Genomic DNA, 19,432 nt, shown 5'->3' on the forward strand with positions numbered 1-19,432 from the left:
GAACATTTGTATTTTAACTAATGAAATTGCACTAGGAATAGAACCTTTCACCAAGAAGAACAGAGCCTGTAAGTTAAAGGAACTGATTCTGCCTATCATATTATGCCTAGGGAAATTGATGGGAGTTCTGTATGCAACACGAAGCTTTTACGTTCCTCCTTTTTAAAGTAAAGGCACCTAGTAATTTTACCTAAAGCATTAGAACTTTTGTACTGACACAGGTCAGGTGTTCCAAGAATCTTAAGGATCTGCATGTCTGGATAGCACTGACTTCAAATGAGATTTCTGTGATTCCTCTGGGCTTCTTTCAGAAGTCAAGCCAGATAGCACAAGATAAATGGTTAAATGCCACCAAATAACAGTTTTCGGATTTTGTATACAAGAGGTGAATTTAGTTCAGCATGCCTTGCAGCAGTGTAATAATTTGCAGCAGTATAGCTCATGGGCTAAAATACTGGCACCCTGATGTAGTAACATGGTGCAACGTATACTTTAGCCTGTGATGCAGGACAATGATAAATCAGGCTTCATCTTATCAGTAATTGGATATAACATAGCTCCTTCTGCAGTGTATTCAAGGAAAAGGATCAGGTTAAATGTCAATATGATTGTGGCAAATTTACATGGCTTTTACAGAGATAAAAACACTAACCAGCTACTTGCTGCATTTTATTCTTTGACAAGAACCTACTTATATCTCACTACATTGAAAAGACACACAAACATATCTAAAAATAATACAACTCACTTAAGTCTCTGATTCAGCCATGAAGCAAGAAACCAATTGTTAACAAAATTAGATGGGAGTCAGGGAATGAAAGTGAACAAGATCAAAGAGATGAGCTTTTTTTTTTACCTTGGTTTCAGGTCTGAGATCTAGCAAGATGACATTTTGGAATCACCTAGGAGCTGTCCAAATTAAATATAAGAGAGAATCAGAAAGCTCCAGTTCAGTGGTCCAAAGAGGAATGTTGGATTACCAAATCCAAGCTTACACAGGATGACTGAGTAAGAGGACAGCATGAGGTGATTTATCTTCCCTGGGCTTTCAGCTTTACATAAGTTTATCAGGCTTTTTCTTTTTTTTTTTTTTTTTTTTTTTTTTACCTTGTATTGTAGTGAACATGTGTATATCTTATAAGAAAAAAACATAAGTATTTTAAAGCATTGGTATTGTCACACAGCCAGGCTGTTGCATGGCAATCTTCAATGACATGAACACATGCTGGTCTTCCCCACAGGATTCCTGCAGTAAGTTGGGGGTTGTCCAGTGAAGCACCACCTTGTGTATGCTTTTGCTGCTGAAGGTGAAAGGTGTCCTGTGAAGGAGTAAAGGAATTTCAGGAAGGGAAAGAATATTCTCCTTTAAGGCAGTTGAATTTTACCATGTTTCTGTGTGAGTACAAGCCAGGCTTCACTGGTCCTTTTTACCTCACTTTGTATTCCTTGCCCACTGGGTATCTGTGTTTGAGATCCTGGGACCTAGTCCACTCACACCTGCAGTAGTAGTGATGAGGACCTGTGTTCATTCAAACCTATATTATAGGTTATGTAACAACAGAAAGTTTGGAAAATCAGTTTCCAGATGGACAAAATAAGTAATCACAATTTTGGGTTCTAGATGGGCAAAATAAGCGACCACAATTTGGGCCATAATCTGTTTGTCTACCATTTCTCCCTGTTCTTTAATTCCATCCTTTTATCAAAGGGATGAAATTTTCTTAGTGAAAAAAACCAAACACTTCTGTACTCCAAGTACTGAAATAGCATGAAAGCTTAGTCTGCAGTTGCCTCCACGCTTCCTGGCCTGCTGCCTTCCAAAGGCAGACAGGAGCATTGCCCATGAAGCAGCACTGCAGAAGGGGTAACCAGATCACAACTGCTTCCTCCGTAGCAGCTTGGTTCTGTGCCTCCCTTGTTATTGCCTGGAACAGCAGAAAATTTTGCTCAGCTAAGCATGGAGTTTCCACTGAGCATGTGTAAAGTGGTTTCTATTTATTTATTTTTAAAAGAAGGCCTATAACATTATCATGTTCATGAAAGTTGACAGCTAGATCAATACTTATTTTTTGTTGGTGATGCTTATAAAGTTACAATTTATGTTCAGTTTCACTTTTTAAGACCTGCAGAGGCTTTGTCTTTTACTGCTCTGATTTTCCAGTTAATTTCTGATGGATTTTGGAGTTTTCATATCCTGCTGCTCCCTGCTATTTCTATGGCTACCTCCTCACAGCAAACCTGTTTTCCAAAATTTATTGCTGCTAAATCATGTCAAAGCAAAGGTGGCTGATGAGTTTCATTTTGTGACTTAACATGGTACATGTGAAAGTCCTTTACGTAAAAAATTATCAGAGATATTACTTTACTTGAACAAGCACATACTAGAACACAGTTAACCCTTTGTGGTTTTTACCTGAACTTTTTGGACCATAGAATACTATTGATAAATGATAGGAAACAGAGTGTCTGGGAAGGGCATACTAGTTTGAGCTGTTTATCCAACAGCTCCTGCAAAACACCTTTGAGTCTCAAGAACTCAAGGGAAAATGATGCTATCCAGAAAGGACTAGTTACCTTGTTTAGGTGTCATGCTTAAAAGCACTGAGTAAACTCAGCAGAGGTCCTTTGGGATCCAGTACACTGACAGCTATTATAGCAGGAGATTGAAGATACAGGTTAGATAGAAACAATCTTTGAGTTTTGTCTCCTTTTATACTAACAAAAGAAAGAAATGTAGAATCTTTATTTAGTAACCAGACACAGGCTATTCCATCCTGCAGTCATACTTAAGGTAGTACCAATTCCTGAATACATTGTGGATAGTATCTTGATGTGTTATATACTGAATTGGGAAAATGACTGTTGTGGAAATGTGGTTCTCAATATTTTTTTCTGGTGGACCAGAAAGCCTGTTGCAGAGCTTGTGTACTAGGATCATATCTGGCACACTGATGGGATGCTTCTGGAGGTATAGGCCATTTTCAGCATATGAAACAGTGTTACTCATGGGTAGTTGTAGATCTTGTTGTATGGTCTTGCGAATGAGAATGGAAAGTACTGTCATAGTAGCAGAACCAGTCTCCTACTGTGTACAAAGTAAACTCAGAGCAGTGCAAGGAATGTCTACAGTGGCATGAGCATAATTTTTTTTGTAGTTCTTAGTCTTATATCTCACCCTAAGATGAACTGTGAAGAAAGGAGATAGTGAAAGGAAGAATTTGATCATGTCAAAAGACATTGCTACTCACTACTACAATTGCTAGTTCTATGTCTCTTGGTCTTACTACTGTTCTGTTTTAGTCAGGCATGATAAAAAGTGTCATTAAAAGAATCCTAAAGAGTAGCAAGTCCGTGTTAATTTCTAAAAGGTTTTATCCTAACCTTGAGTGATTTTTAATTCTAACTTGCTTTGCCTAGTTACAGATCCCTGCTTATCCTCCCCTGTGCTTCTGCCTTCATGACACTTGCTTTGCATCCCACAGTTTGCATGTATATGGGAAGCGGGATCTGTGTCTTCGCAAGAATCACTCCTCTCATTCTGTGTAAGCAGAATGACACTACAGAAAACATCACCTTAGTCAGAGCAAAGTAGTTGTGTACTTTGGTGTCCTTGTCAAATTACTAATTGCAACGTTTTAATGTTTGAAATGGAGAGTTGCTTAACAGAAGGTGACCTCCCTGTTAGCAATACCTGAATACTGATGAGCTTATTCACTTCCCCTCTAAGGCAGTTGTGATAAGGGCAATAGAGGGTCGACTAGATTTCACTATGAGCAATAAATGGGGGTCAGATTGTTTGTTTGTTTGTTTGTTTGTTTTAATAACTGTATTTTGTAACTGCACCAAGGAAGCCATCCAAAATACCCTCTAAAATCTGCAGCAACTATTAACCCAGAATAGTAAACAAAACAGAATTTGTAAATGTTTAAATAATAGACCAGTCCTAGCCAGCTACCCACATTAAAGAATTCAGTAGTATTACATGACATCTTGTTTACACAGGCTTTCATGTTTGCAGTCCTTATCTCTTTACTGTACTCACCACATAACTTGAGAAATTGCCTGTGTCAATGCATATGTGCATGAAAGTTATTTCTTAGGGGCTACGATGCAGTGTGCTTGCCTGCTCTTACAAAGTCCTTGGGAAAGAGTAATTTCTTTAAGCATTAGCTGAATTGTAGGCACATTTCCTGAAATGGGTGCAGGGAGGGTCAGGAAGAACTCCAGTTCCTCAATCCACCCATCTCTTCTCTGGCCAGCACATCAGAGACAGAGCTGGTAGTATCTAATTTGCCACGTTTATAAGGCCAAACAGGAAATGGGAGAATCCGTGACTGAGGTGTGCCTTTGATTCATTGCTTTTAGTGGTGGTAACAGCACCTGCCTTACCTATTGCCCAGTGCTCTGAAGTCAGTCTAAATAGTATCTTAGAAACAGCTCTGATACTGCATGTGCTTGGGAAAACTCGTTGTGTGAGATCACTAACCTAGGACTTGAGGAGAAAGAGAGTGTGCTGCAGGTGTGCAGATCTGCATGACTCACTTCAGCCATGGAAAAATGACTTTATATGAAAACAAGGTTTATAATGAGTATTTTTGGATTAGGAATGTATTTTCTAAGGCCTGCAATGTATTTGCTAGTGCATAGCTCTGCAGATTAGACTGCAAGGACAGAATATGATGTTATCTTATAATTTCTCATCAGAATGTTAACAAACTGAAAGTCTATGCAGATGCCTCTGATGGGATGTTTTTAGTGTATCCTTGAGTGCTGATGTTCACAGACGACTTATAAGTATGTTTGCTTTGGTTCTGAAAGTAGAGCTATGGAATATTTAAAAAATAAAAATGCTGTTTAGAGATTTATCAACATTATGTCTCACTGGTTCAGGCAGCTCCATGTTTGCTATAGGTATTTCACTTGCTCACCATATGTGCCAGAGAAGGCTACAGATATTAACACAGGTGTTAATGTTTTTAACAGGCCTCTCATTTTCTTCGGAGCAACTTGTACAGAAATAAATTTAATCAATCCATAAAACAAAAAGGAAACCAGTGCTTTTTTGAAAAAAAAAGTTTAGGGATAAATATATTTGCCAGTCAGAATCCTCCCTTAAACAGAAAGTGTACATGTGGAAACTTTCTTGGAAAGCCTCCCCAGGTATGAAAATGCTACTTTATAAGATCTACTATGGGTCTGATAGTACAGCCATTTCTTACAGAGTTGCAATAATAGGATTTTTCCCACTAAAAATATTCCTGTACTGAATTTTTACTATGTCTTAATGTGGGTCTGTCATAGAAAATAGTTGATTTAAAGATATTTAGCTGTTATTTTGGTGGTCTCATCTATATTACTAACACTTGTACAAGCACTACTGTAGACCCTCAAACCTTCATTATATGTCTCAGCATCTTGCTAAGTGATCACACTGTCAGATTTGATACTCAGTGGTGGTGGTAGGTAGAAAAGGCTGACATTCATAAGGGCTTCTGGGACTTCTAGCAGAATGACTAGGGAGAGTGTTGTACAAGATATCTCCAGTTCAGGCAAGGTTTGGGTTTAACCTTTCCTGTTACACTCCTGACTCATCACAATCAATGTAGCAGTGGTTTAGTTCAGGAGCTGAATGACAGGCAGCTCAGATGCCCATACATCCGGGGTGGAGTGGACATCTGAGCTGTGAGACCAGTTTGTCAAAGCCATACTACTAGGGCTGTGATTTCTGAGTCTGCAATCATTCACCAGGCAGCATCCCTATCTGCTTTATAGCATTAGAACTTGTGTGCTGTTTGAAAGAGATTTTTTCCTGTGTAATTAATTCTTCTAGTGGACTGAATTTAAGATGACTGATAAATACTCATGTTAGCCAAACCAGGAAATCCATATCAAGTACCACTTAACATATTTGCCTTTGAGAGAGGCAAATGTTATGGTAATTAAATGCATGTACAATAGCAAAATAATTCCTTGGCTTTTTCCATAAAAAGTCTCCAAATGAAGTATCACTTGGGGATGCACATTTCCAGCAGCTGATCTGTGCTAAGAGAGTTGCTGATACCTGTGAGATATGCTGCTTATACACAAAATTAATTCCAAAATACGCAATCACCAAATACACTGAATAATATTCATGAGCTGGTTGCATGTTGTGTACCCTGTAGTAACTGAGTTTGTAGTAACATGGTTCTTGATTTGATTCAAGCATTTCCAGTATGTATAGAAAGGAAGTGTAAGTTCCACATGAAAATAAACTTCACTGTAATAGTTTAGAGGAAGTATATGTTCTGGAATGTGTATGCAGACGCCATGTAACACATAATGTGTTGGACTTTTGAACCGTGTATTCCACTGAGCAATAGGATTGTGACAGACCATTTTAACCAATGTTCCTGGTAAGCTTATGGTGAGTGCATACACAGCATATTTTAACCTTCAGATATGCTTCTTTATAGAGCAGAGAAACAGGCTATTTTCTATCCCATCCTCTTAAAGAGTTAGCAAAGCAGTTTTAGGAAACTAAGTCATTCAGTATTGTTTGCAAACATCTGAAAATGCTTAACTCTGATGAATTGTAAGTTTTTCTTAATTGGCTTACGTATCCTGGGTTGTATAGTTTTTCCAGTAAATCTGCTCTCTTCTGAAGTATTTCTATAGGTATTTTAACAAAACTGCTATATTGCATTATAAAAATTTTTAGATTTAATTCATCTTCATTGTTCTGTCAACTTCTTCAGAGGTGAGAAAAAGGCTGCTTCTGGCTCTGAGGTGGTTCTGTTTTAAGCCTATTTTTTAACACCTGCTCCAGTGAAAGAAGCCACCAATTTGGGGAATGTTGATAGGAATTCCTTGGTGGTTTAAAGGTAAAGTTCCTGTATTTCTGCTTCAGATTCTACAGACACTTACAGTTTCCTATGTTTCTGGTTCATATTCCCCATTGCACATATAGTATAATACATGTGCTGTGCAATTGGCATGTCTGGGTTGTATCACGTGTACGTGTATAGAGAATGTGCACAGATGTACTAAGTGAGCTGTGCCTTGCCTGTACTGGTACTGTGTGAGCCACCTCATACAGCGAGTGTGCAGGAGATCCAACCTACTCAAGAACAGCTTGGCGTATCAAATGGGTTCTCCATTAGGTGTTCACATGCACAGTGTCCAACATCTCAAGAAGGTATCAAGTTTTGTGTGTGCCTTGTGCTATTTATGCATTGGACATGCTGTGAATTAATTGCATCTGGTAAATCTACTGCCCTGTTTCTGAGTAAGTGATAGGGTATGCAGAAATCACATTCAAAAGCCTTTATATTCCCTTAGAATAACTTTTCTAAGGGGGTGTGTGTGGAAAGAGAGGTATCTAGGAAAATCTGGACTCTAAGAATGTTTTCACAGCAATTTCCCTTAGTGCAGATAACTTTAAATTTGCAGAAATACCACAATTTGCACAATACCAGTAGCACAGGACTAATCCACACACCTGCCTGTCTCTGATGAGGCAGGCTCTGCTAGCTGGACTTTTCACACTCGGCTTTTGATTTTCTTTCCGTATGCTAGTCCTCAGTATTAAAAAAAGGGATGAATTAGGGTATTTCTATCTCAGAACTCAGGCTGCCAACATTTTAATTTTGATAAGAAAGAGCAACCAATACAGTCCTGAAGCACAGAAACAATAAACTTATAGATTTCATTAGAGATGCATTGCTTTTCTGTAAATGGAGGCTTTTTTTTCCCCTAGGGTTGTTCGGGTTTTGGTTTTTGTTTTGTTTTGTTTTGTTTTGTTTAATAGTCTGGTCCTGAAGATATTGATATTTGCCAATACATTTCACTATTAATCTGCCATTTGTAATCAACGGAGCACCTAACACTTGCTAAAAAAGAAAAATCCACATGGCATCACAGGTGCCATTGTCATAGTGGTTTTCACATGCGAGTAAAAAGTTGGCTGTGTATTTTCAGTATTGGTATATTTGTCATAATTTTACCTGCTTATTAAATGTTTAAGACTATGTAGTTATGGTCTTTTAATTCTTTTATAATCTTCTTGTGAGCAGCTTTATTGTACCATCTTGGTCTTTGATAATGTTACAGTTGCGGATTGGGAAACATCTATATAGTTAACAGGGAGTTTATTTTGTACAGGAATACTGGCAATAAATCTATTCTCTCTTCCACAGTTAAAGATAGAAATCATGATAAGTTTCAGAGCTTTTTATAAAACTAGTTCTTCACGAATCTTTTAATATTGTGGGGAGGGGACAACACGCAGCCTTTCAGTCTGCTGAAGCCAAGACCGGTCTTTGAAGGATTGATCATAAAAAGTGATCAGAACTTCTGTCCTTTCGTGCCCCCCTCAACCACTGCACCAGTCAAGCTGAAAAAAAAAAAAAAAAAAAAAAAGCCGTCGGTTGTCTTGAGAGCTTGGCCCTGGCTGCCCTGCAGCCCCGGCGTGGGGAAGCGCCTGAGCCCACCCGGCCGGCTCCGAATTCCACGAACGGAGGCGAACCGCCGACCGCGGGGACGCGCCCGGGGCCCTTCGCGTCCCGCCCCGCCGCCGGGAGCCGGGCCGCGCTAGGCCTGGGGTGACTCCGGCCACGCGCTGGTTCTTTAAAGAACAAAAGTCAGCGGTAACTGGCTGTAGACCTGGGTAACAAAGGGGGTTCCGGCGCGCTCCGGGCCGGCCCCTCTAAACGCCGAACCTCGATTTCCTCGTTCCCGGCGTTATTTGCATGAGAAAGATGGAACGGGCCGCAGCCGGGGCCGCGCTCGCTCTCCCGGGAAGCGCGCGGGGCTACCGCGCCACCGTGTGGGCGCGCGGGGAAACGGAGTCCTCGCGGCGGCGGCGATTGGCCCCGAGAGGGTTAAAGCCCGGCGGCGCCCCGCCCGCCCCTGCCCCCGCCCCCGCCGCGGAGATGGCGGTGGTTTGGCTCTGCCTCGGCCTGCTCGGCCTTCCCCGCGTCGCCTGCGCCTTCGCCCCGGAGGCGGCGGCGGGGCCCGGAGGTGCGGCGGGGCCCCGCGTGGGGCTCGTTCCCGCGGGAGGGAAGGAAGGGCCGGGCCGGGCCGGGCCGGGCCGGCGGGGGGAGTCGGGCGGCGCCGCCCCGGGTCGGGGGGGAGCGCCCGGGCGGGTGTGGGGGAGCGCGGGCCGCAGCGCCGCGGGCTGCGGAGCTCAGGCGACTTCAGCAGTTTGTGCGCAGTTTGAACCGTAAGATGGTTTGCCGCCTTAAGTGAGTGTTTTTAGAAATACGTACGTAATTAACTTCCTTAAAATGTTTTCATCAGTTTGGAGCAGAATTATATAGCGTAACAGTTTCCAAGTTTTACCTGTAGCAGTTTTACTTGTAGCATAATAACTCTCTCAAAGTTTGTAGGCTGCAGAATTCAGTAGTAGGTAGAGCTGTAAAACACCTCTTTATTTCACACCAGCTTTCTGCAGCCAGCTGAAGGCAGGTGAATAAACTAGTATGGGATGAAGCAATGAAATAGGAAGGGAAGTGAAAACCACTATAATTCTGTCTAGGCAAAATAAGAATTTTGACACGTTGAAGGAATTAATCCCAGTATTTATGTTTCCTTACAAAAGTATTAGATGTTCTTGAAGCTTTTAAAATTTTTGTTCTTTCATAAGTACACTTACGGATTAAAAACTGACAAATCTGCATAAAGTAGCTGCTACTTGCTGGAGCTCTGCTGAATATATTCTTGATTCTTTCTCTTCATAGATGGTATGAATGTCCTGTTTATAGTTGTGGATGATCTGCGTCCTGTTTTGGGCTGTTATGGAGATAAGCTCGTGAAATCTCCAAATATTGATCAACTTGCTTCTCACAGTATTGTGTTCAGCAATGCGTATGCACAGGTGAGATAAATAACTTATTTTGCATAGAGAAAACACATTTTATTAATTAGTGGTTTTATCACAGTAGGTGTTGGCAAACCACTGGAAAAAGCGAGTATTTATTAACCTTAAGTATTTCCAGTAGAAAATAAATGGTTGGGCTGAAGTCTACTGTGTGAATCTGCCTTTATTAAAGTGAGAGAAATGAAAACAGCATTTGATTGATGATACTTGTGTAGCCTGTGCAGGAGCGTAATGTCACTCAAACATTTTCACTCTTAGCAGCAAAGTGCTGCTTAAAAAATGATGTTTTACTAAATTAGAATTATTTTTTCCAACTGCTTATAAAGGATTAAAGGATTATTTTTTATTTTTTACTATTTTGAGGAAATTATAGACTTTTATGAAGGGGCAGCTTGTATGGTAAGTATCAAATACAGGACTCGAAATCACACTAATTGCTCTTTACTTGAATACTTTGCATAGGATGTCTACACTCCCACGTTTCTTTCTGCTGCAAAGTTAGAAGTTCGAGTCTAATTCTGCATAGGGATTAGGACTTTAAAGAAATAATTCTTGGCTCTTGCCAATCTGAAACAGAATTGCTGAGGCCTTTGGACTGTAACCTGGACCTTCTGTATGTGTAGCCTTTTAATTATTCTTAAAGTGGTCCAGGTCAATTAGATTTTGGGTTTGTGTCAACACAGTCCATCTGCCACTTCTGCTTAATTCCATGTGAGTGTGAGCTAGATTTCAAAAGCACTGTCTTTAATGCAACCTGACTTTTTTTCTTTTTTTTTTTTTTTTTTATGCTACTAGCTGCATAACCAAAGCTTTTAGTGCTTAGAAATTGGTTATTTAAGGAAAAACTATAGGTAGGTAAATGAATATCCTGTTGAAAGCTCACAATGGGGAATTGATATTCTGAATAAGGGTGCTATTCATTCCAGCTTCAAGTGATACAAACTCTTTCACTGCAGTTCCTGAGTCTTTGAATGCTTTGCCCAGCCACACATAAGTCAGTTTGTATGTGTGTTTTGCTTTTTGTTCCCAACTGATTCTTTTTTGTCTGGTTCTCACCTCAGCAAGCTGTGTGTGCTCCCAGTAGAGTGTCGTTTCTTACTGGACGCAGACCTGATACTACCCGACTGTATGATTTCTACTCCTACTGGAGAGTACATGCAGGAAACTATTCCACGATGCCACAATATTTCAAGGAGAATGGCTACGTGACCCTATCTGTGGGGAAAGTTTTTCATCCTGGTATGGTTTGAATTGTCATCTGCTTAACATACACGTGCTTAATGTGTATATTCTCACAAACAGACTTCACATAAAGTATCAACTGTGTGTTTCTTGTCTATATTGACAATCTAAACCATAATTGTGAGCCAGATTGTACAATGGTTGTCGGTTGTCTTTAAATCTCAGTTTTAAATCTTAAGGTGCTAGAGAGGAATATATTAGATTACTCTTATCTAGTGAATATTTTCACATCTTGTCTAGAGATTGTGGGAATAAATGTCTAACATTATAAAAATATGTCTGGAAGTTAGGTAGCTGCTGTAGAAGAAATTACTGAACAGCCCCATTGTCTTAGTTCTGCATATACATGTTTCATGTTTCCATAATAGGCTGCCTGGATCAGGAGGTACAGAATGTATGATTAATACTACCAATTAAATAGGAAAGTTGTTCACTAGTTAAAAAGCAATAACACGACTGAGTTGAAAAATGCTGTAATACTGACCTGCTTTTTAGTAGTTAGTTACCCCAGAACTAAACTTGTGTGGATATATGAACTTTCAGTTGGTAGTAATGCTAGTTAGGGATGTGTATGAAGACTTTTACTAATCCTGTTTTTATGGTGTTTTTTTTTCTTCTGTTCCCTGGAGTAAGGTTCTTCAAGAAGTTTGATTTTCCCTCACTAGTAGAAGGTGTATTTCAGGGAAAAATGTCTGTCTTAAACTTTTTGACTTATTTCTTGATTTTCTTTTTTTTCAGTTAAAGATAATTTTAAATATTTCTTCATTTAGCATATTTAGGAGAGAAAAAAAACGCAACTGAAAACAAGTTAAACTAGTTTGAACTCTTCCTGGTTCAGTCAACTATTAGAGCATTTCTAATGTCTTTACCCTTTTCAGGGGTTTCATCCAATTACAGTGATGACTATCCATACAGTTGGTCCATTCCACCCTTTCATCCTTCAACTGAAAAGTATGAAAATTATAAGGTAAGGGTGATTTGTGAGACCCTAACGAAGAAGGGTTTTCAGGATATAACCAAGATCTTTGTGTCAAGCACAGGCTATACTCTGGTTTTTGAGACTGCAACCTTGTGCAGGGAAACAACAAGCCAGATTGATACTCTGTTTCTTAGCCTCCCAAAAGAAGGCTTACCTCTTCAGTTGTGTGTCATGTCAGTTCATGTGCCCATCCTGCAGATATTTTAAGTATTTCTAAATTAGTATTTAGAAACTTACGTTACTGAGATATAAAGGTGCTTGCAAGAAAGGGTGATCTTAATTTGTGTCTAGGTCATGAATTCCTGTATCTGAAAAATGCAGGTGTCAACTTCCACACTAATTTTGCTCTGCTTTGTAACTGGCAAAACATTGTCAGTAGGCTTGATGAACTTAATTCAATGAAGAGCTCAGGGCTAAATGGGTGGAGGTCATAATTAAAATAATCTCTAAATACTCTGAAACTTTATTCTGATTCATTTTTCTAGAATGTTTGTTACTCTTAAGTGTGGCCCAAAAAAATCCTGTGATAGCATCATATGCTGGAGTCTATATACTGCAAAGCTAGGAGCTCCAGCCATGAGGCTACAGACAGCCTTGTCAATGCTTTGTTCTTACATTTACTGCTGAAAAAGACTGGTTTTAACAACATTTATATCCGTGGCATACTTTTCTCTATGTTCATTTAGCAACTCCCCCAAACACCATGCTGAGGCCACCTTTTCCTGGCAACCATTTAGTCTCATTTATCTTTCTTCACTAGTTGTACATCAGCCACTGGTGGCATTTGCTGAGAAGCTAAGTCAGTAGCTTCCAGGCAGCTCTCTATGAGCTCTTGGGTTCAGAAGGAGTTAAAATGCATGTATGTAGTGTAACCAAATTCTGCCTTCTTGCCAGTAGGTCAGAGAAATTGTTTGTTTTCCCATATGACTGTTTAATCTTCTGCCCAGCTTTAGAGAGGATTCTGCTTTTCCGTAGACATGGAAGCTGTGTTCTTCAACTCTTGAAGCTGTCTGCTCAAGCATCAATATACTTGGCACCTTTAGTGTTCATAGAAATTGTGAAATTCCTTTTTGTGTCTAATCTGCAGTATTCTGTTGGTAGAATGATTGAGAAACAAATTGGTTTGAAAGTTACAGAACAGAGGATTTCTTTACTTTTACAGAAGTTAAGTTACTTTTTTTTGTTGTTGTTTTTAAAGACCTGTAGGGGAAAAGATGGAAAACTTTATGCAAACTTGGTGTGCCCAGTGGATGTGACAGAAATGCCCAGTGGTACTTTGCCTGATATTCAGAGCACTGAAGAGGCCATACGCTTACTGAATGTTATGAAAACCAACAAGCAAAAATTCTTCCTGGCTGTCGGTTACCACAAACCACATATCCCACTGAAGTACCCTCAGGTGAGGAAACTGAAGCCTGCAGGGAAAGAAACTTAGACAAGCGTTGCTTTTGCTTTTCAAGGCTGTTTCCACAAATGCTTTATTGCTATTGTTCCTGGAAAGCAAGCTGAAAACCAGCTTTGATTTGGTGTAACTTTAGCAGTTGCCTGTGTTGCATTTCAGAATGTCTAATGAGAATGAGTTGTGACCACTCAGCCAGAAGCCAGGCTTCTACCACCATAATAGTGACTGCTATTGCATGGAGATGGTGTTCAGCTTGATGGAGTATGACATAATGAAGCCTTGCAACATCTTGTACTTCATTCCCTGTTTGAGTTGGTAGCAAAACTTCTATTAATTTCAGAGGAAGTGATGTTGGACCTTTTATTTCAGCGTTGCTTTGAGATACAGGAGGCTGGTTTTAGGTACTTACTAACTCAGTATTTTTCAGGATTTGTTTGGGGCTGACTAGCATAGTATTGCTACTTTTTACGCTCTGGGGGAGGAGTAGTGGTGAAGCCTTGTAAATGGTAAGAATGTTAAAGGGTCATGCAAGGGGAGACAGTTACTGCTTTACAACACAAAGTTTACAATAAACGTTAGAGGTGAAGGCAGTCTTTATGTGTGTTCATATTGTAAAGGAATTTCTCAAGTTGTACCCCTTGGAAAACATCACGTTAGCCCCAGATCCCTGGGTGCCTGAGAAACTACCTTCTGTGGCGTACAACCCCTGGACGGATATCAGGCAGAGGGATGATGTGGAAGCATTAAATGTTAGTTTCCCTTATGGACCACTTCCAGATGACTTCCAGGTAAGCTGTCAACACACTGCACTGAAGTCAAGCTGTTTTACCTTGTTCAAATGCAAGGGAGCAGTTGGCTGCTTGTAGATGTTCCTAGGTATTCAGCAACTGGCAGTTTGCAAATACTATGAATTTCCTGCCTTGCATATACTGTCATCTCTGGCTTTGTAGGCTAAACCATCACTGTAACTGCAATCAGACTAGTGAGGGTGGGGAGGAAGAGATCAACCATCAACTAGCAATAGTAGTATGTGCTCCTGCTTTGTATATAAAGCAACGTTTGTATCAGCTACCAATGTTGTGTTCGTTTTCATTATCTGAATCTGTTTATCTGGTTCAAGCCACCACTCAGTGCATCTTCTTTTACAAGATTTTCCTCGACTTCCCAGTGCTTATGCCAAAATAAGGTGCACTGGCTGGACCCTGAGAGAAGCAGAAATGATTGCTTTGCAACATCTTGCTTGACAGAACTTCTAGGAAAGAGAGAATTTTTTAACTGCTCCCTCCCTGTTTACCTTTTCTTGGACATTAATCAGGCTACAGACACTTAAAAAATAAAGCTTTACAAGTAAAATCCTTTAGTTCTTTTACTTACACAGCCACCCACTGGTTTTCCTGTGTGCGTCTCTTGGGAAAAGCTAACTATTTTTTCTCTCCCCTGTTTTCACTTGAAGCGGCAGATTCGTCAGAGCTATTATGCAGCAGTTTCTTACCTGGATATGCAAGTTGGCCTACTCTTGAATGCTTTGGATGATGTAGGACTCTCAAATAGCACAATAGTAGTTTTTACTGCTGATCATGGTAAGTGTTTAGATCTTTCTCCAGCTCACTGTTAATAACTTAATTGTGCAGCTCAGTGCTGTCATATTAATCAAGTATGTGTTTATATCACGTACAGCAGAGCTACCGTACCTTGTATATCTGGTTAGTCTGTCTCTAATTAAATGGACTGACGCACGCTTCTGTGGCTGCACAGTTCTGTCCCCTGTAAGCACCTCTTTTTAATCAGGTTGGGAGTTTGCTAGTGAGTGATGAGACTGCCAGGCCACTGGGCTGAGCTTGTTGTATTCCCACTTCCTACCCAGGGAGTGACTCTTGCTGGGAACAGTTCTGTGAAAGGATAGTGACCACTCCTCCCCCCCTTACAGTTTGTAGAGAGCCATCTGGTACAGTGGGTGACAGGCTTTCTCATTAACTGCTGAAGTGTATTTTCTTGCACTTGTCATTGCTGCTTGCAGAGCACCTAAACTGATAGCAGTATGGCTCCCCCCTCATAATTGAGGTCTTGTGCACTCTGGATCCTGGTAGTAAAAAACTGATTTTGAATTGTGGGACACATGCCTCAAGTATTTAATGTTTGTTTCTATAATATTAATTAAAATAACCGCCCTGTGACCCTTTAATCGGGGGATGGCTTAGCTGACTTTAAATTGGTTTAGTTAAGCCATATCCTAACTGTTTCAAGTCACATATTTTGTGAATTTGCAGTTACTTCTGTGAGTGTGTGTATAAACGAGCCCTTACGAGTTGTAGAGCAATGGGATTAATACTTCTGGTACTAAAGTGACTCTGGATGTTCCTTCTGATTTACCACCTTGACTCGGACTTTCAGTTGTAAACTGAATTCCTCTTTTCCTTGCTGTGGTTAACTGTAAACAGTTGATATTTCTAGTACCATGGCTAGCAAAGTGATCCAAAAAAAGTCATGTGTTAACATAGCTGTCATACAGTTCCTTTGTCTTCCCCCAAAGTGAAGCTGGCAATAAATCTGCCTGCAAGGAAGTCATGTTGGCACCTCTTCCAAGAGGAAGAGGATAGCTAAAGAGTTTTGATCTCTATTGCTTCCTCAGGGGTAACATTCTGATATGGCAGTCTGGCATAGATAGCAGCCTTGGCTCCAAGGGATGTTCAGTTACAGCATTAACAGGAGTATTGGAGCGCTGGCAGCTGCCCAGAACTTAAATGAGTGCTTTGTGGAATCGATCTGGAGACTCTTGCAGGCACTGTGACACACCCCAGTTCCTCTTTTCTGCTGTTTTAATGCTAATTTCCTAATTCTAATCTAGAGTAGGGGAAATAAGGAAAGATGTAATTATTCCTTAATAAAGGAGTATCAAGTTGCAAGATTTAGGTGGCTGTTGAAATAGTTTTCATGTTAGAGAAAAATCTTGTTATATTTAAATACAGTTTGTTCTTTGCCTTTTAATATAACCTTGATAACAGACTAGTGGCCTCAACAGCCAGAGTCAATTTACAGTGAAAAAGAAATGACTATTGAATTACAACCCAGTGTGTCTACTCTGAATTGTATTCTCTGTCATCTAGGATGGTCCCTGGGAGAACATGGTGAATGGGCAAAATACAGCAATTTTGATGTTGCTACCCGTGTGCCGCTGATGTTTTATGTACCAGGAATGACAACTTCTGTTAGTCAAGGAGAGAGGGTTTTCCCCTACCTTGATGCTTTTAGTCATATTATAGGTTTGGTACCTCAAGGTAAATTTCCAGCATTTATTTCTTGTTTGCTGTGGATATATGTAAAGGAGAAGTGGTGAAGTAAAGACACTTTGCTTACAGGCAGCTTGAGTGGGTGTCATTGACTGTGCTTCTTGTACTGATGAGGAATAAGATGGTGAAAGGAATCCTTGGACACAAACTTTTGCTTTGGTTAGATCTGCTTTAGTAGAAACAGCTAGATGTCTGCATTAACACAGCAGGCGATTTATTTTTCTGTGGTGTAGATGGCTAAAAGGAACCGTGATCTATCTTTTGTAGTGGTGGCTGCTGTCTTTCCCACAGTGATTAGTAACTAACCTCCGTGTAGCATCTGTACTTAAAATGGTGGCACTGGAAAGTGTTTTTATGGAGGCACTCTAGTGTTATACTGTTGACATTGGAATTTGCTTTGTCTTTCTGGAGAGTTCTTGAATTTCAAAGTAATGAATATTATTGTCTTGAAAGCTGCACATTTAAGAAATGTAAGTACAAAAAATTTCTTGTTAAAAATACATCATAAATGCATAGACTAGCATCTACAGAGCTAACTGCCACACCTTAATTGCCTTGATTTTGTTACCTCACAAATCAGTACAAAGCACTTTCAATAAAACACCAAGTTAATTTTCAGTAAATTTCTAAAATGTTCTACCAGTGTCTGTCAAGCCATCATGTTACATAACTTTGTATTTTGATGTTTCTTTTAGGACGAAGCAAAAAAGTGGTTGAGCTTGTGTCTCTGTTTTCAACGCTTGCTGAACTTGCTGGCCTGCAAGTTCCTCCTGTGTGCCCAGAGACTTCGTTTCATGTTGCACTGTGCACTGAGGGGGCAAGCATTGTCCAGTATTTTAATGCCTCTGAAGAGAAGGTGGAGGAAGAGAAGGATGAGTATGATGAGACTCCTGGGTGTTTTAATGAGGAACCTGTTGCTTTCAGCCAATATCCTCGGCCCGCAGACACTCCTCAGTGGAACTCTGACAAGCCGAAGCTGAAAGACATCAGAATCATGGGCTACTCCATGCGTACAGCTGACTACAGGTATACTGTATGGGTTCGGTTTAATCCTAACAACTTCAGTGCTGACTTTGAGGATGTCCATGCAGGAGAGTTGTACATGGTGGAGACTGATCCAAACCAGGATTATAACATCTATAACAATACCTCACATGGTTGTTTTTTCAAAAAAATCCTCGTCTTTTTGAAGCACTAGGGTTCTGCAGTTTCTCTGCATGTTCTTGCAACTGAGGTAACACTTCCTGTTTTGTATAAAAGCTTTCTGTTGTACAGAAAACACTTGGATTGAATTAAAATCCTGTTTATATCAAAACACTAGCTATTGCCTTTATCTTCTTGCAGTCCTTATTACACTGAAGTAGTCAAGAGTGAACTTCTGCAGTTGTGTTTTCAAACACAAGCGTGTATAATGCTTCTGAAAAGGCCACACAGGGTATGCAGGTCCATACTCTGAAACATCTCTGTAGTCTTCTGAGTGACTGAAGAATTAAAAATCCTTACTTATGCTGAAACTGGTGGTGTGAAAGGTGGAAAAAGAGAGACTTCTGTGCTTGAAAGTGTGCAGAGAGTGTGTGTCAGTAAGCAGGTCTCGTCTGCTGTACCAAGGAGACATTTGATATTGGTGAAGGACTGAGATGCCTGCTGTCGCCAGCCTTACCTCTGATTAGAGCTAAAAGAGAAATTTCTTGTGTTTCATGCAAAATTTAATTATTTAAAATAAGAGCTTTAATTTGGAGAATCATGCTTTTTATTCAGGAGCAGATCTGATTTTTTAATTAATATGTGTGAAATGAGTGCTTTCATCACTGAAACACTAAATAAGACTGAGGGTTTAAGGTAACACCCGTATGTTCTTCTGTGGCTTTTCATGTGAATTGGTCCAATGAGGCCCCACAGGTGAAAAGACATGGAAACCTTTAGCTGTTGTAGCTTGCTGGTTACTGTAGTTGCTGAATTGCTCAGTGCACTTGAGGGTTGTCACTCCAGTGACAGCAACTTAGATGTTTGCATTCTTAGGTGCTAAGTGAGGCTTGGCAGTCTTAGTTTTGGACTAGGATGACTAAAAGCCTCCCATTTAGTTTTAATTTTTTTACTGTGGCATTTAGCAACATGCAATATGGAGCATTAATTAACCCAAGCTATGCTGGTAAGTAAATTTCCATAAGGCCAAATACATCAAGGTAAATATATTGGGAAGCTTTTATCAGAGAAAAATGTTTTTGCTGAGTATTTAAGTACTATCTGTACCTTATGCTCACAGTCACAAGGTACACTGTGCTCTAGTGTGATGGCATTAATTTGTGTTGTGTCCTATCAGCCTGTTAGATTTCTGCAATTCCATCTTGGTAATCGAGGCACTCAGAATTTTTACCTTAATAGATAAGAGCTTGTTCAGACAGTGCTAACTCCTGCTACCTTCCTCAGTGAACTGCTCCAATTCCTACAAAAAGAAAAAGCCAGCCATTCATTACTTGTCTTCCTCAGATAAATTGACTTTAATATCCTAGAGAAGCCACAGACATAACTTTTATTTCATTAAAATCCACGTGACAGTCTTATTCCTAATTAATGTAGAGATACCCACCATGAATCTGATTCTATGTTAGAAGACAGTGGTTATTTAGTGCCTTAAACTCAATTAGAAGAATATATTTCTTACG

The 19,432-nt window shown here is 40.0% G+C and overlaps 1 protein-coding gene across 2 annotated transcripts; it reads left to right on the forward strand.

The window, feature by feature from the left end:
- The first annotated feature begins 8,718 nt into the window (after positions 1-8,718).
- On the forward strand, positions 8,719-18,084 carry IDS (iduronate 2-sulfatase). Of its 2 annotated transcripts, none has more exons than XM_032996152.2 (9): positions 8,719-9,000; positions 9,720-9,856; positions 10,921-11,098; positions 11,980-12,068; positions 13,279-13,479; positions 14,100-14,270; positions 14,936-15,062; positions 16,587-16,757; positions 17,465-18,084. In XM_032996152.2, the coding sequence occupies exons 1-9, from the start codon at positions 8,730-8,732 to the stop codon at positions 17,965-17,967; spliced, it is 1,848 nt and encodes a 615-aa protein (XP_032852043.2). In that variant the 5' UTR covers positions 8,719-8,729; the 3' UTR covers positions 17,968-18,084. The 2 variants fall into 2 exon arrangements, with proteins under 2 accessions (XP_032852043.2, XP_032852044.2); XM_032996153.2 differs by lacking the exon at positions 8,719-9,000 and adding an exon at positions 9,132-9,224.
- Positions 18,085-19,432: the final 1,348 nt, after the last annotated feature.

The sequence above is a fragment of the Tyto alba genome, unplaced genomic scaffold, assembly GCF_018691265.1.
Source record: "Tyto alba isolate M040663 unplaced genomic scaffold, T.alba_DEE_v4.0 Super-Scaffold_5, whole genome shotgun sequence".
Classification (NCBI taxonomy): Eukaryota; Metazoa; Chordata; class Aves; order Strigiformes; family Tytonidae; genus Tyto; species Tyto alba.

What these genes read in the sequence shown, in the direction of transcription:
- IDS (XM_032996152.2), top strand. Translation starts at nt 8,730, where the DNA reads ATGAGAAAGATGGAACGGGCCGCAGCCGGGGCCGCGCTCGCTCTCCCG. An exon ending in AAAAGTATGAAAATTATAAG is followed by an intron (nt 12,069 to 13,278) that starts GTAAGGGTGATT and finishes TTGTTTTTAAAG; the next exon opens with ACCTGTAGGGGAAAAGATGG. An exon ending in TCCCACTGAAGTACCCTCAG is followed by an intron (nt 13,480 to 14,099) that starts GTGAGGAAACTG and finishes CATATTGTAAAG; the next exon opens with GAATTTCTCAAGTTGTACCC.